General features: G+C 43.3%; 1 protein-coding gene across 1 annotated transcript in view; it reads left to right on the top strand.

The window, feature by feature from the left end:
* cpamd8 (C3 and PZP like alpha-2-macroglobulin domain containing 8) overlaps positions 1-16,622 on the top strand; it is a 51,966-nt gene that overhangs the window by 2,912 nt on the left and 32,432 nt on the right. Inside the window, exons 2-20 of the mRNA XM_071526124.1 lie at positions 388-539; positions 1,583-1,605; positions 2,508-2,673; positions 3,149-3,201; positions 3,969-3,986; positions 5,445-5,499; positions 5,803-5,916; positions 6,425-6,509; positions 6,745-6,853; positions 7,652-7,879; positions 8,270-8,440; positions 9,371-9,499; positions 9,915-10,113; positions 10,682-10,857; positions 12,073-12,222; positions 12,851-13,012; positions 13,125-13,267; positions 14,469-14,531; positions 15,720-15,951. Coding sequence (XP_071382225.1) covers positions 388-539; positions 1,583-1,605; positions 2,508-2,673; positions 3,149-3,201; positions 3,969-3,986; positions 5,445-5,499; positions 5,803-5,916; positions 6,425-6,509; positions 6,745-6,853; positions 7,652-7,879; positions 8,270-8,440; positions 9,371-9,499; positions 9,915-10,113; positions 10,682-10,857; positions 12,073-12,222; positions 12,851-13,012; positions 13,125-13,267; positions 14,469-14,531; positions 15,720-15,951 — 2,428 coding nt within the window. The remainder of the gene's footprint in view (positions 1-387; positions 540-1,582; positions 1,606-2,507; positions 2,674-3,148; positions 3,202-3,968; positions 3,987-5,444; positions 5,500-5,802; positions 5,917-6,424; positions 6,510-6,744; positions 6,854-7,651; positions 7,880-8,269; positions 8,441-9,370; positions 9,500-9,914; positions 10,114-10,681; positions 10,858-12,072; positions 12,223-12,850; positions 13,013-13,124; positions 13,268-14,468; positions 14,532-15,719; positions 15,952-16,622) is intronic.

The following is a 16,622-nucleotide window of genomic DNA, read 5'->3' as shown; positions in this document are numbered from 1 at the left end:
CGATTATCTTGCCCCATTCACTTACAATCACAAATAGTAAGTGATCTCAGTGCTGGGATGCTCCTGGGAAACCGGCCAATACAATATACAGTATGTGTTGATATGGATCATATATTTACCCTCGTCCTCTTCCTGTCTACCCTCCCTCTCTCACCTCTCATCTACCTCTCCACCCACCACCAATGTCTAACCTCTCCTTCTCTTCTTTGCTACCACTCCCTCTCCTGCTCCTCTATTTATGTCCTCCCATTCCACCTCTCTCCATCTCCCTTGCTCTCTCCCCTCTCCATACCTTTCCACCCCTCGCTCTCCCTCTTTCCATCTCTCTCCATGCCCCCTCTCTCTCTCCACCTTGCTCTCCTGTTCTCCTCTTGGTCGGCCACTCAGAGGTTACCTGGTGGCTGCCCCCTCTGTGTTTCGAGCAGGCGTAGAGGAGACCGTGAGCGTGACCATCTTCAACGCAAAGGCGGAGACCCGTGTCCAGGTGCAGCTGTCGGTGAAGGGAGAGACGGTGGCCCACAGCCATGGCTCACTGCTTGGTGAGAACTCATTCTGTAGCGAAGATCACACTGGCACAATAGATTTGTTTTGAAAAAAAAAGATACATTTCGAAACAAGATAGCAAGAGTAGTGCACCCTCCTTTGGTTTTGTGACTGTATACATTTAAGAGTTGCAGGAAACAGTGTTGCGTGAGCCAGGAGTGGAAACCGTGAAGGGTACATGAACTACTTGAGCTGTCCAGATGCCCCCTCATGTGATTTATTAAAAGGATCTTGATATCACACAGGCAGGCATGCAGGCAGGCACACTCACTCCCACTCACAGACTAAAGAATACACACAGAGTGAACCTGACTGACCCTTGCCCTGAGTGTGTGCTCCTGACCAGCCGGGGTTCTCATGGATGCTACCTTCGTTTGGAGGCGTTGTGGCATCAGCCCAGCCCGTCCCAGCAGGCCCTGAGTGTATACACATCTGTGTGATTTGTTTGACAGCACCACTAATAGATTGAGGCCGGCTCTGCCTCAGAGTGGCATAGAGACGGGCTGCAGCTGGACTTCCTGCTAACCCAGGCTGAACAACTCCAGTCAAACTGGGCCGCAGTCTAATAGCACTTGTAACTACTTGGTAATAATAGTATTGTGCAGATGGGTGGTTTGTTATAACTGAGATGTGTTATTAGGCATACGGCAAGGGTGGGAAAAACTCAAAGAGATTTAGACTCAATTAAGCTATCCCACTGTGCTTAAATTAACTGGTTTTGTTGTTATGTTGTCCTTGTATGTAACTTTGTACTGTTGTTCAATGCTGCCCTCTTGGCCAGGTCTCTCTTGTAAAAGAGACTTCCTTTTAATCTCAATGAGATAATATCTGGTTAAATAAAGGTTAAAAGGGTAAAAAAATATAGAAGACCAGGTTGAAAAAAAAAAATCTCACAGGACAGCAACGTTGTGTTTGATTTGTTCAGTTCAAGGTTTCATTTCTTGAATTCATGAATTAAAATAATCCATCCATACATACATAAGTATACATGCTTTTTAAATGGAAATATTTCCCATGTTGTCTCTGTGTTCTATTTCAGACAAAGGCACCATCAAACTAAAGGTGAGTCTAACTTTCCGGAGTTTCCATTTGTTTTTGCAATTGTGATTGTGAAGTAGTGTCCTATAGACACGCTGATTTCCAAAGATCTTTAAAATGCACAGCAATGTTTAGTGGCGACAGCTGCACAGTAGTGAGAGCCCCCTTGTCCGTTTGTGCACATTCCTCAGGCAACATGCAAATCAACACTAACATTATTTGTAATGCAACATCTGTCTCCGCACATTCATTGGGAATAAGGTAACAGCCTCAATATAATATGCAACAGCTGTTGACGTGCATGTATGGTCCACCGCCCCCGAAGGCTGGAATAGATCAATCTAGTATGCACGACTCGATTCCTCCCCTCTCTCCCCTGCTTGCTCTCCCCTCCCTATAACCTCCACCCTCATTCTCATGAAATACAGTCATGTGTAGTGTGCTGTGTTATGGCTTGGCATCTTCCACTGGTCTTTAAATTGTATTCATTTTTGTGCTCTAGCCTCAGTTTCCTAAAACTATATTAATGTTGAATCAAGGTGGGAGTCAGCATCAATCAGTTGCTGGTAAATTGTGACTGATGGCTGATAAGTTTGTCAATTCAGCACGCCCCTTGGCAGGTATTTTTGACTGCAGAAGAGCTTTTGGATTTAAACACTAACTTTCGCTTGTAAAAATTCAGATTGACTGATGACATTTTGTGGATTGGCCTTCCACTGCAGTAGATAGTTGCACAAAATTCCCTCAAGGCACTACTAGATGCTGTCTGCAGTTGATGCTGGGTTGGAACAAAAATGTCAAGTTATATGAAGAACCACTATGAAGCTCTCTCACTCACTGACTTAAAATTAACTTCTAGTGCTATTTTTGCGTTCTGCAAATCCAGCCCTCATCCTTGTTGTGTTTGCCCGTCTGTCTGCCCCCAGGTTCCCCCTGGGCTGAGAGGACAGGCCCATCTGAAGGTGTGGGGGAACCGCCACCTCACAGAGGGAGGCTACATCTTCCACAACTACACCACTGTCACAGTGGAGAGCAAGGGCACAGCTGTCTTCATCCAGACTGACAAGCCCGTCTACAAACCCAAACATAAAGGTCCCCTCATTACACACCTGCTAGTTAATCAGTTACCTAATGTATGGAAATGCATAGAATCAAGGGTATTTTTTTAAGGGTCTTGGCATAGAATACGACTTCTCATATTCAGTCAGAGGAAATTGACTAGATGTTGTCATGTTGATGCCGGGTTGGAACAAACATATCCGGTTATATGAAGAACCAATATGGAAATAAGTCCTATGGCCTTATTATGTCATCCTGATAGTTATCCTGTATGCTGACTGGTATATTAAATTTTAATTTATCAGGCTAGTTCAGTCCGTTCATTCAATCAATATGGTCATACGACATGATTTTCGAATTTGGTCCTAGACTTGTAAGAAATTAAGTTTTAAGAACCTACGACATAGTGTTTAAACACATACAGGTTTTCATGTTGGAAGGATGGAGACCTTCTGTATTTTAAAACCTTAATGTTTCTAAAACGTTGTGTTTCTCTTTCTGGCTATAGTGCTCATCAATGTGTACACAGTCACCCCTGACCTGAGGCCAATAAATGACAAGGTAATGTGAAATTTCTGTCACATGAAACTAATATCGCACATAGAAATATCACACCCCCAGCACACAAACCTAAACTTGTGTATAAATGAAGAATACAAAGTAACCATCTATAGTAAATAGGAACATGAATTGTGGCATCATGTATTAAATCTGTATGCAAATGTGTATCAAAATGCATTTTAATGATGGTGTGTACAGAGAAAATTAATTATAGAGCTAAACAAGCTAATTTTTTTCCAACTTACAGTTTCAAAATTGCTAATAGAATGATAGGGATTTCCCCAGCAGTGACTAATGTTAAGTTTTCTGTTTGCATTTCTTAAATGATACATGCCTTTTATTGCATCTAGACTTACACTTCACCTATAGAGCAGCATCCATAATATTTAGCATGAACATATTTTCCGACCCTAATTGGGGGAATTAAGAGGGGAAACCTAGTCTGCCCTGAGTGCACAGAAATGTACAGTTACCTATTTACAGAAGCCAGGCTAGAGTCATTTCTGCTGGAATGTTAGCAATGGCTCCAAATATACCGTGCAACTGTGCAGACAGACGGTTTATTGATGTTTGCAGCTATAAAGGTCCGCTGCTGGCAAAGGGCAGTACTCACTTTCACAGATGGATGATTGTTGGACAGGGAAGGAGCGGGGTGAAGAGCAGGGGAGAGGGATAGGTTCCTCTGTGGCTTTGCAGCTTTTTATCTTATCCATGCCATCCTTGACTTTTTCTTCTCTTCTTCTACTTTTCTCTCTTTTTCTTCACAGATCGAGGCGTATGTTGTGGTGAGTGGAGGCTGGCGGGACCACCCAGGGTTGGCAGAGCCACGTCCGGGAGGGCACAGTGGCAGTTTTAGTTTCCAGCCTGGTTGGAGATTACAGGGCAGCAGTCAGGGCAGCTCACCTAGATAACAGGGTGCTCTGTGGAAGAGCACAGGGATAAACAACATGAAAGGAGCCTCTTCTCTTCTCTTCTCTTCTCTTCTCTTCTCTTCTCTTCTCTTCTCTTTCTTCCCTCTTTCACCCCCCCCCCCACACACACACTTTCTCCCTCTCTCCCCCTTACTCACTGCCCACACTCATTTATTGTCTCTTTTCTCAGACCCTGAGACGTTTTTAGGGCAAATAACAAACTGCTGGTTCATAGGAGGCTTTGGGAAGGCCATGCATGACTTATGTCTAGCGAGAAGTGCTTAGATGTTTTTACTACTCTCTCACCTGCAGCCTGTGTATCACCTGAGGAAAAGTTGTAAAAGTATTTTGACAGTGACTGTGTTTACATGGACTTGAGTATCCCGGTTATGATCGGGTTTTTGAAGTATTCCGTTTTTGTGTTTGTTTGTTTGTTTGTTTATTTATTTATAAGGACAACACACATTAATCGACATTTCTGTAAATGTGCTAGTGTTAGCCAGCTGGCTAATTTTCAACTATAGTCCTTGTGGCGAGATGTTTTAAAACATCTCGCCTAAACATCATATCCCCATTTCAGAAACTTCGATAAGCCCTTATCCCGGTTTTGAGAAACCTGATTATGCTAGCTGGAGTACTCCGAAAGAAACCGGGATACTGTTGCATGTATACATCTTATCCAGGTTTCTGACCGCTGCCGACAACCTGCGCAGGCACTGATGTGATGAAAGAATTAAATATACTTGGCAGTTTAAATGGGAGAAAGCATCGAAATGCTGACCTATTCAAGTCTGTAGTATGCAGACTACAGGACGCCGGTTTCCCAACACGTTCAGTGGAGCAAGTCAGGTCACGGTGGAAAATACTAAAGAAACACTACGTGGCCAATCATCAAAATAAAACAGTCAAATTAATTTAAGGTTAACAGTTACAGAGGAATATGAGATTAACGATTTCAAAATTGCCGGTTTGTGTTGTAAACATCACAGACGCCTGCGCAAATAGCATGCAGTAATCAGTAACCGGGATACTAGTATTCATGTATATGGGGATATGAATAGCCAGATTTCTCTGTGTTCCATGTAAACGCCATATCCCGAATATGATCAAAACCGGGATAAGCCTCATAACCGGGATACTCAAGTCCATGTAAACGCAGTCACTGTTCTGAGATGGGAGCCAGATCTGAGGGTCAAGTTCAGTTCAAGGACTATTAAACCCCATCAAACACTCTTATGCAATTAAATAACTTATAAGAGATAAGATTTAACACTTACATATGAGAGGTGAAATCTGAACAGTGTTTTCTCATCTGCTAATTTTATCTTCCAGGATCCAAGAGGATCCAGGATGGTCCAGTGGAAGGGCCTTAAATCCATCTGCTGTGGTGAGACACTTCTTCTACAATGTATTTGCACCACCAGTGTTTCTCCAAGGAATGTTTTTACTGAAGTGGAAAGGCTTCTGAAACACCATTTTGCTTTTCGTATTGCATATGATACTAAAACTCCTCACTGAATTCAATACTTAAGATAATAATTATTTTAACTGGGGTGGAAACTCCGTCTGTCTATACAGTGGTAGCAAAAACACTGCTGCATTGTAATTGTCATATCAGGTTGTATGGTTAATCACCACCGAGCACACAGGTATTATACTGGATAACAGTTGCTTTTGTTTGTCTCTTCAGGTGTTGTCAACATGAGTTTCCCTCTGTCGGACCAGCCTGTGTTCGGAGAGTGGTTTATCTTTGTGGAGATGCAGGGCCACACCTACAACAAGTCCTTTGAAGTGCAGAAGTATGGTGAGGACCTGTACATAGAAGATAGTTAACATAACAGTGTATAGTGTTGTTTATCCTTGATCCTTGATCATTTGAGGACTTTGTGTGTTATGAGATTTACATTTAAATTTGAGGCAGTTTAAATTGCCTCTTTGTCCTGGCTCAAAATTCACTTTTATTCTCTAGCTTTGAAGCCCTCTTGATTTGTCTGCTTGTATGTGTATCTCTTATGGGTTTTTTTCTGGTAGTGCTATGTTGATGTTCTATGTTTAGTGTGATTTAAAAAAATATATATTGATTTGCTTTGTGCAGCACTCAAAATGAAATCCAGTTGATTTTTGTCCTGTAGAATGTGTTAGAAATACATTTTACTTAACTCTCTCTTTTCAGGGCAATGTACAATGAGTGCAGCTGTAGAATAACCTTAACTTAATGCATAACCAACATGACAAGAGGCAAATAATGAGTACAACAACTCCAAAAAACTAGAATAAGTAACAAAAGTAATATTCTCTTGCCCCCCTCACAGTGATGCCCAAGTTTGAGTTGGTGATCGATCCGCCACACTACATCCGTGACCTGAACTCCTGTGAACAGGCCACTGTCAGGGCCAGGTGAGTCTCCTAAAATTCAGCATTATAACAGAGTAGAGCCAGGGGCTGAAAAACAAACAAACAAATAAATATCGTCCTTTGCTAGAGGGATTTTCTTTTGGCTCACAGTCCATGAAAGCTTCCATTACATGTGCTGTTGTTGGATCTTTTTGTATTGTATGTGATTGCACTTTTTGTAGCATTACACTCACCAAGTTGAATTTTATGTATCCTGATACATCTTAATGTTGTGCAGGTATACCTTTGGGAAGCCAGTGACAGGGAAGCTGACAGTGAATATGACAGTGAATGGAGTTGGCTACTACCGCCATGAGATGGGCCATCCTGTGGTCAAAACCATGGAGGTGAGTTATTTAATCCCTGGTCAACAGGTATCCTGATATTGAGTACTATACTGCTGTGTGTGAAGTGATTTCAAGGCCCATATGGATACCGAACTGCTATTCTGGGCTCAAATTGTATCTTAATTTAGAATAACTAAGATAGGAAAGAGGAACCTGGCTGGTGACCCTGGATCAGCACTTAGAGAGTCATTCTAAATGAGGCTGCTGATGAACTGTCTTTTCTAATAGTCTATAACATAAAAGCTGCCATTTGCTGGACAGTTTATCCTAAGTGCCCAACAGTAGGGATGGGATAATATATCGAAAAGTCAATATATCGCAATGTAAAAATGTCCCAATACGTATCGTGGGGCAGAAAAAATAATCGTGATATTAGCTACATTTTATTCTACTGTGGTAATAACAAATGAGATGACTTGCCCATCACAATTTCACAAGCTCTCCATTGAAATTACATTATTTGCACTTTTTAATGACATGTTTAAATTGTTGTTTACATTCTAGCAAGCCAGTGCCATTCCTAGAAAGATTTGTGGCTCAGAAAGAAACATAATATCATACTTTGTTGTCATTGAACCTTTATTTATTACATCATATCGTGGTTGTATTGAATCGTGAACCCCATATCGCATCGTATTGTGAGATAAGCATATTGTCCCATCACTACCTAACAGTAGCATGCGAGTATACATAGTTAGCATGGGTTGCCCCAGTGGGAATTGAACTCCTAACCCTGGCAGCGTTAGTGCCATGTTCTACACACTGGGCTATACCAGATCACTCTGCTACTGTTGTCAGATCAAAGGCTCAGCCACCTTCAGCCTGTGTGTGAAGGACATGATGCCCTTGGATGTGGCGGATCACTTCAGGGGCACGGTGAGCATGTGGGCGTCGGTGACCAGCGTAGACGGAAGCAGGCAAACCACATTCGACGACTCCACACCCGTCCATAAACAGCTCATCGACATCAAGTACTCCAAGGACACACGCAAACAGTTCAAGCCTGGTCTACCTTACAAGGGGAAGGTGAGACAACAGACTTCGGACACATAGTCATATAGTTACTATTGCATCCAGAAAAATAACCAGCTTTTATATGTAAAAAGGCAGTGGAAAAATCGGCTCCCAATGGGTCAGAGAACATGAAATAGAAAAGATGGGAAACCGTATGATGCACAATACAAGTAGTTTATTTGCTATGAATAGTAATGACAAATACCAGCACTTCAAACCAATAAATGAACCCAAATATATTACAGCCTATCTGAGTAGCTGCTGAGTGCTGCTTGTATTTTGGTGGTGACTGTTTGCAATTCTACCATTATTGATAAACTCTGCGTCTGTCTCTGTCTGTCTCTGCGTCTGTTTTCTGTTTGTCTTTTTCCACCTGGCCTCTCTTAACCCTCTCTCCCACAGATTGAGGTGACCTACCCTGATGGGAGCCCAGCCGATGGGGTGCGGGTGCGTGTGAAGGCGGAGTTGACGCCCAAGGACAACGTCTACACCAGCGAACTGACCTCCAAGGATGGCCAGGCCACCTTTGAGATCCCCTCCATCCCCACCGCTGCCCAGTATGTCTGGCTAGAGGTCAGTGGCTGTGCAACCCCAGAGAGAGCGGGGGTATCGGGAGACAGAGAGTTTTTTCTAATAGTGCTGTGCGATATAAACAGAGACATTTTTTTTTTAATAGTATGATAGCTAAGGGGTTAGAGAGAGACAAAGAGAAACGGCAGAAAGAGCAAGAAGTTTCATGATTTGAATCAGTAGCTAGTAGGGATGGGACGATATATCGAAAATCAATATATTGCAGAATATATTGGGGGGCAGAAAAAAGAATCGCAATGTTAGCTACATTTTATTCTGCTGTAGTAATCACAAATGAGACAGCTTGCCCATCACAATTTCACAAGCTCTCCATCGAAATTACATTATTTGCACTTTGTATTGACATTTTTAAATTGTTGTTTACATTCTAGCAAGTCAGGCCCATTGCTAGAAAGATTTGTGGTTCAGAAATAAACATATTTCTGCACAGCCAGACTTTGTTGTCATTATTACATCGTATCGTGGTTGTATCGAATCGTGAACCCCGTATCGTTTATCGAATCGTATTGTGAGAAAAGGATATGGTCACATATGTAGCTTTGACTGCTTTGATTACGCTGAAGACGGCTCATAGCTGAAACACGTTCGTTTCTTGCCCTTAATAAAGAAAAAATAGAAAATCAATTTTCTGTGAGTGCCGGTGTTTCGTTCGTTTTGATCTTTGCTACAACCGCGCACCCGATACATTGTTTTAAGATTTGGAGTTGTGCGCGCTGCCAATTTTTTCTACATTTTTTCCACATATGTAGCTAGTCATATATAGAGGTCATGTATAGGTCATGTATAGTGTTGCATGGAAGTCTCTACTTTCATACATTGTTACTTTTGAACGGTGAGGCATGGTATGAAGGATAGTGTGATTCTGAATGAATCCTATTTAAGACATTGCATGTTTTGCTTTGCCTGGCATAGACCAAGGTGACATCCATTGAGGGCAAGCCAGCAGGAGACCAGTACCTGCCCAGCTATCTGTCCATCAGTAGCTGGTACTCTCCCAGCAAGTGTCACATCCAGATCCAGAGCTCCAGCTCCCCGCTCAAGGTAAACACTGCTTTCTTTTGGGCCGAAATTTCCACGGAAAGTCTGCTGAGCGTGTATGCTGTTTTTCAGCATCATCCTGCCTCACATTCATACAGTTACACAAATCCACACTTGGGAGCTGCCCAGTACAACCAAAGTGTTTGTCGTGTGTTTGAGCCACTGAGTAGCTACACAGGAGCAGTTGGAGATTGCTCAAGGACATCTTCCAGGTCTGAGCGAGGGGAGAACATTATTAATTCACTTTCTCCGCTCAGATTTAAATAAAGTTTTGTCAACAGCTGGCATGAATGCTGTTGCTTTGGGTTCAAACCTCATCTCAGTCCATTTCCAAAATGTCATCTAATGCCATCTAAATGCTGAAGGATCATTCTTAACATGATCCCAACGGCATATTTGCGTCTGTCTGTGTGTGTAGGTCGGCCAGGAGGCGGAAGTGGCTCTGAAGTCCACTTGTCCCTGTAACTTCACCCTGCACTACGAGGTGGCATCCAGGGGGAACATCGTCCTCTCAGGCCAGCAGTCAGCCAACCTCACAGCCTCGCACAGAGGAAAGAGGGCAACGGTCACCTTTGACAAGAACATCCACACCACCCACCTGCCTCCTTCCACCTCTGGTCAGTACAGTGCAGGGATCCATTTCCTGTTAAATGCTTCGACATCACCTTTGTCCATTGGATTTTAATAGAGTAATGATGCACAACAAGACACTCTAAGAAAACCTGTTCATTGGCCCCTGCTGAATGGAAGAGAGATTCTTCACATCATTCCCACTTAGCTTGTAGGTAGGCAATGGAGAAATGGGATCCCCAAGACAAAAGCAGGGAGGTTCCACTCAAAGACCCTTAGGCTGTTCACTGACTTTACAGTGCGGCAATGGAGAGGATTTGCTGTTACGCATTCTTGACAGTACAAGAGCCTGTTATGTTTTTAGCACTCGTTGGCAAGCGCTGGAAGTTAAAACTATTTGAACTTTTAGCAATAAAGCAGTAGCTAGACCAGCACTTCCCTTAGGCATCTGTTAAGTGCTATTACCTAAAAAAGAGGCAGTCAGTGAACACAGGCCCTTATTCCCTCTCCTTTCTTTTCTTAATGGGTTTGATGGAATATCCCGCCCACATTACTGTTTTTTGTGAGTTAAATGTCACCTGACCGCCTTCCTGTGCCCTCTCTTCTGTATGCCAGGTGTCGGAGGCTCCACCCCCCAGGCGGAGTTGGACAGCTGTGTGTCGTACCTACGTTTCCCTGTCAGCCACGGCATGGCACCGCTCAGCCGCCTGCTGGTCTACTACGTGAGAGAAAACGGCGAGGGCGTCACGGACAGCTTGCAAATCCCTATCCAGCCCAGCTTCGAGAACCAGGTTTGCATTAGCAATATGTTGAGAAGTAAGGCTTCATGGTACATCGTAAAAATACAGCGTGAGACCTTCTTCCCTGCTGTCTCCTGCCCTCTGTTTTACTCCACACAGTAGGGTTTTATACTGATACATGATTTATATCAGTGTAATTCAATACACTTTTGCAACATACTGGAAACAGAGCAAAAATAGGCCTCTTTTTAAATCTTCGTTTATCCAGGGAATAGTTTGGCCGAGCATTCACCCTCTGTTTCTGTGCTACATTGCTTCCCATTGACACAGTTACACACATCTACATATTGGGAGCTTTCCAGTACAGCCACAGTATACAGCTAGGACAACAAGGGGCTAAACATCTTGCTGTTGGTTGGATATTAGTTAAGAAATAATTATGGATAAAACCTGGAGAAAAATAATGAGCCCTCCATTCCTGTATGCATACGTTTTGGAGGTGAGTCCAAGCATCCGTGCACCATCCCTGTCCACAGTCTAATGTCTGTAAACAAACAGCTGTGTTGGCCTGGGAGAGCTCCCCAGTTCCTGCCTGCATTAGGTGGAGTTAACTCCCTGAAGTATTTACAGCTCCCTGGTATGCCATTACAACACTGTGTGTGTGTGTGTGTGTGTGTGTGTGTGTGTGTGTGTGTGTGTGAGAGAGAGAGAGGCGAAGGAGGGGTGGGGGGGGGGGGGGGGGGGGGGGTTGTGAGGACATGATGAGACAGAGGCCATGTGGGGAGATGAGTGGGGTCGTGACAGGAGAGGATGACAGGTTACGGAGTGGTGAAAGGAGGGCAGCGGAACCGATTAACGGGGCTAATTTGTGACTGTGCGCTGCCGAAAAATGGTTTTGATGCGTGAAAGTTTATGGCTGACTCTCACCCTCCCTCCCTCTCTTTAAGTTCTCTTTCAAAGCCTGTAGTTTTCCACTCTCTGTCCCAGTGTTTCCCCCTGGCCTTACTCAAGCATATAGGATTGAGACTGTTCTCTCCATCCCAGCCCTAACACAGAAGTTGCCATCAAGCCATTGAGGAACAAAACACTACCAACTATTGATTATACTGAGTGAATTTCACAAAAAATCCTGTCTGCTGTTCTTACGCCATTTAATGTGCAATATTTTGGCATAGTGTTAAATGCATTTTGGACTATATTATACTACAGCTTATAATAAGGTATGCATATCATCCATTGCATTGTGTATCTCATGTTGGTTCCCAGGTGTCCGTTTCTCTGTCAGCTAATGAGTCGATGCCTGGGGAAGCCGTGAGCCTGCGTGTTCGGGGAGAGAGGGGCTCCTGTGTGTGTGTGGCCACTGTGGATAAGAGTCTTTACCTCCTAAAGCCTGACTTCCAACTCAGTCCAGACAAGGTTGGTCCTCAGTGTATAAATTGCCTCAGTGTATAAATTGCATTTTAGTATAAAGAAATGTCCACCTTAGATATGGTTTAATCTTACATTAAAGAAAGGGTGGAAATGCACACCAGTATAGGGGAGGTCCTGGCTAATGGAAACAACATCAAAAACTTTCAAGAGGTAGTTTGATATCTGAAAGATAAATTATTTTGTATGAGTTATGAGTGTCCGGCTACCTCTTGAAAGTTTTTAATGTCAAATTCCTGTTTTTCTTAGAACAAGTAAGAAAAACAATCTTCTATTTTAGTGAGATAGTTTCAGTTGTTTTTGCAGTGTGGTCTGCAAATGTAACTTTCTTTATCGCTCTCCTTTCTCACTGATATCTCCTTATGTAAACCTTTTCAATCTCAGACTGTAAACTTTTGCAAACCTTTTAAGCAAAGAATTTGTAAGCAAGGAATAAACTAAAGTAATGAAATAAATTGCTAGATCCATGCATGTGTTTTGTGACAAATCTTTGTGACTTTTCCTTGTAGATCATTTGTTCTCTGGCCATTAGATCAGGAGATATATCTAACTGTGAGCTGTATATGTGTGTCTGTGCCTGTGTGTGTGTGTGCATGTGTGTGTTTCCACTGCACAGGTGTTTAAAGAGCTGGCAGACTTTGATGTGTCGGACGCCTTTGGCATTCCTAAAGATGATGGACACTTCTGGTGGCCTGGGCTGTCATCGAAGAGACGGAGGCGCTCCTCTGTGTTCCCATGGCACTGGGACATCACCAAGGACGCACGCTTCGCTTTCACAGTGAGAGAACACACACACTCAGTTATGAGCCCAGGGTGAGGATGTAGGAATGTTTGAAGAAAAAAATCTTAGCGTGTGCATATGTGTGTTTCTCTCTGTGCATTCACCACAGGAAACAGGGCTGGTTGTGATGACAGACATGGTGAGTCTGAACCACCGGCAGAGCGGAGGGATGTACACAGACGAGGCCGTTCCTGCCTTCCAGCCCCACACCTCCACCTTAGTGGCTGCCATGCACTCTCGCCCCACACCCAGGTAAAGCAGAAGCACTCACCATATGCATGTCAGCGGCAGTCTCAGGGTCTTGTTTATTTTTACATTTTCATTTTTAGGCATTTATCCAGAGTGACATAGGATTTGTTCACACTTAGCTTGTTTGGAGCGGTTTATTTGAATTCTGGGGCATTTTATTTGGTTCGTTTTGGCAGGTGACAGTGTCGTTTGAACTCAGGTGCACATCAAATAACCTATTAATGCTTAGCTTAAGTTACAGGGACTGGATGTGGATTTGTTTTGACTGAAAATCTCAAACCCTGTGGGATGACAGGTTACCAAAACTCAGTCCAATAAACAAGCTTCTTGTTAGTCCATGTGACTTTTGGTTACAAGCCCTGGTTTGCTTGTAATTGGAAAGTATGAGCCTGGAGGAACCAAATACAAAAATGCAACAAAGTTAACCTTTCCACTATGTTCTGGATCAAAGAAAACAAACTATAAGTGTGATTGCACCCCAGCAGTGAGTGAGCAGGTTGGGGTTTAGTGTCTTGCTCTAGGACATTTGGCTGCTGATGTACACATATTGGCTGCTACTGGGATCAAACCTTTGACCTTTGTGTTTGGGACAGCCTCTCTATCTGTTATTTGTGTATCTGTTATTCTATCTGTATTTTAAATGTATTGCTTATTTCAAAGGAGAGTGGCAAGCCCATACTCGGTATTTAATGCAGGCTTGCAGAAAACAACTTATTGATATAGCAGAACCCACACTATTATGGGTTTTATGTTTTCTTAACACAATGAACTTGAAAGCAAAGCCACTGGGGCGCAATAATTTGAACAAAGTTTGGCCAAAAGTTTTGGTAATTTTCATGTTTGTTAAACCTCTAAGTGTTATTTGGAATAATCTAAAAAAAAATATATAAAATATACACAGTGAACTTACCTAGATTGATATTCATTGCACTTGGGTTAAATAAGGTCTCTGAACTGGGAAATAGAGAAGCAGAGAAAAACAAGACAAAAGAAATTAGAGTTGTTGGGTTGTCCATATTTTAGGTCTACATTCCTTCATGCCATGAATAGCTCTCATTCTAGAGATGAACATTAAACACATGGTGTGACTTAGAGGATGTCGGCGTGGATTTCAGAATAATACATTTTCCAATTATGGCTTTTTATTGTGAGCAGAGCCACAGCTGAGGCCTTTTATTGATGTCAGCTTGTGTTTTGGTTGCAGAGCAGAGAAGCGCAGGCGTACATTTTTCCCGGAGACGTGGGTGTGGCACTGCCTCAATGTCAGGTATTTGAATCTTTCTAAATATTGTGTGTGTGTGTGTGTGTGTGTGTGTGTGTGTGTATGTGTGTGTGTGTGTGTGTGTGTGTGTGAGATGCCTTTGAGTGGATGGAGGTTATCTCAGGTGCACCAGATTGTACATACTTAAATGGGATTTGGTTGCAATCCAAAGCTAAAAGCATTTGAGGAAAGCAGAGGAATGAAGAGGACAGGAGAAGACGGGAGGGAGGCTGGAAGGGTGAGGGAAAGACAGGAAAAGAAAGGACAAAAGGCCATAAAAGTAGTGTAGAGATGAGAGGAGGGGAAAGTGGAGATGAGAGGAGGGTAAAACAGGAGGAGAAAGGAGAAGAGGTGGTGCTGTACAGAAAGTGTGGTGATAGAGAAGAGGGTTTGCGAGGAAAAGAAAGGAGAGGAAGAAGGCTTGGAAAGAAGATGGGAAGACAGGATAAAAAAAGAAGAGAGCTGGAAGAGAAAGTGGAGATGAGAGATGGCGGGGAAGTGAGGAGAGGAGAGGAAAGGAGGACAGAGGTGCGAGTGAAGCCTGTATGTGAGAAGTGGGATATTCCATCACTCCAGCAGCGTCCAGCATTTCCTCCCACTGGGTGTGAATGTGCCTCATTTAAATTGGGCTATCTTGGAACAGCCTGTCACTTTCTCAACAGCTCCTTCCATTCATTTTCAGCCAATATAAATGAACTGCCCATAGATTTCCATATGCTTGATTCCTTTGGGCAGGACTTCAGCTCTGCCTAATTTCCTATGTAGTCCAAAGCTTTGATTTCCCTTAACGTGTATTAAAGTGGATTTTGGGCAACTTTGATCAAAAGGAAGGGCGTACATGCAGTTTATTATGCCCTGTGACAGTTTGCCAAGACCAACATTTAATATGTGTTGCCAATAATGATCTCAGCCCACTTCATTCAAAGAAACAGATTGGGTCAACACCTGACTGTTCCTCACACCTATCCATTATAGAGTGTTTATAATAGTTATATTGGTGCAGGTGTTGGTGTTGACACAGGTGCGTCCGACATAAAAGTAATCTACGGTGTTTTATCAATCCTGTCCTTGTTGTTTCTGCCTGTTTCAGTGGTATTACTTGTGTTTAATAAAAGCGTGAAGCCATGCTGAAATCTTTTCACTTCAATGTACATTTGAGTTTTGCCACTCAAGTTTATCATGTGTCACTGGCAGCGCTGAAAGCGGGGAAGCTGAGCTGCGATTGGACGTGCCCGATTCCATCACCACCTGGGTGACGGAAGCCATTGGCCTGTCAGAAGAGAAGGGGCTGGGCTTAGCGAAGAGGGCGGAGCTTCGCACCTTCAAGCCGTTCTTTGTTGACTTCACGTTGCCCTACAGCGTGATCAGAGGGGAGCAGACCAAAGTTCCCCTCACTGTCTACAACTACCTGCCGACCTGTTCTGAGGTGAGGAGGCGAGGGCAGATGGACAGGAAATATAATAGTTACTTTTGCACAGCACAGCAAATGTGTAATAAGGCTAATCAGCAGTTGGCTGGTGCTTAGACAGAACCCAGTTCCCACATCCTACTGAGAAAGCTTGTTTGCCTTCTCACTGTGCAAACTTTACACTTTTCACCCAAACCATAGTCCTGAAGATGCCAATAATAGCATTAGTTCAAAATCATTTTACATCATTTTATACAAGTCATTGTATATTTCTGCATTTTGCATGCCAAGATAGTTCTGATGTCAAAACTATGTGACAGTGGTTGCTACCACCCTTGTCCAATATTGTCAGTCATGCATATGTTCTGTGCAACTAAATACAGAGGCGAAAGAGTCCTGCACATTCCCCATGTGCCATGCACAATGATAACACATTCTGAGAGCCTAAATGGAGCCTTGTTATAGGAAAGCTATGGGTAGCCATGAGACCCAGCGGCAAGGAGGGATGGGTGGCGGTGGCCAAGGAGGGCATAGGTTTGTAATGTGAAGCCATGAGGTCAGTCCAGAAGTATGTTTTGGCGCTCACTTCGAGGAACCCTCTTTGTTCTGTCTTGGCCTTAAATGGGTCCATCCTGCGCTTCACACAGATGACATCATGATGTTCACAGATGAGCCTGTTAAATGGCCTG

The sequence above is a fragment of the Centroberyx affinis genome, unplaced genomic scaffold, assembly GCF_046629955.1.
Source record: "Centroberyx affinis isolate AG114_WGS23_722 - 3 ecotype Tasmania unplaced genomic scaffold, CSIRO-AGI_Caff_v1 ptg001386l_1, whole genome shotgun sequence".
Taxonomy (NCBI): Eukaryota; Metazoa; Chordata; class Actinopteri; order Beryciformes; family Berycidae; genus Centroberyx; species Centroberyx affinis.
The sequence above is the reverse complement of the archived record's forward strand: the minus strand, read 5'-3'. Positions and strand labels throughout refer to the sequence as shown.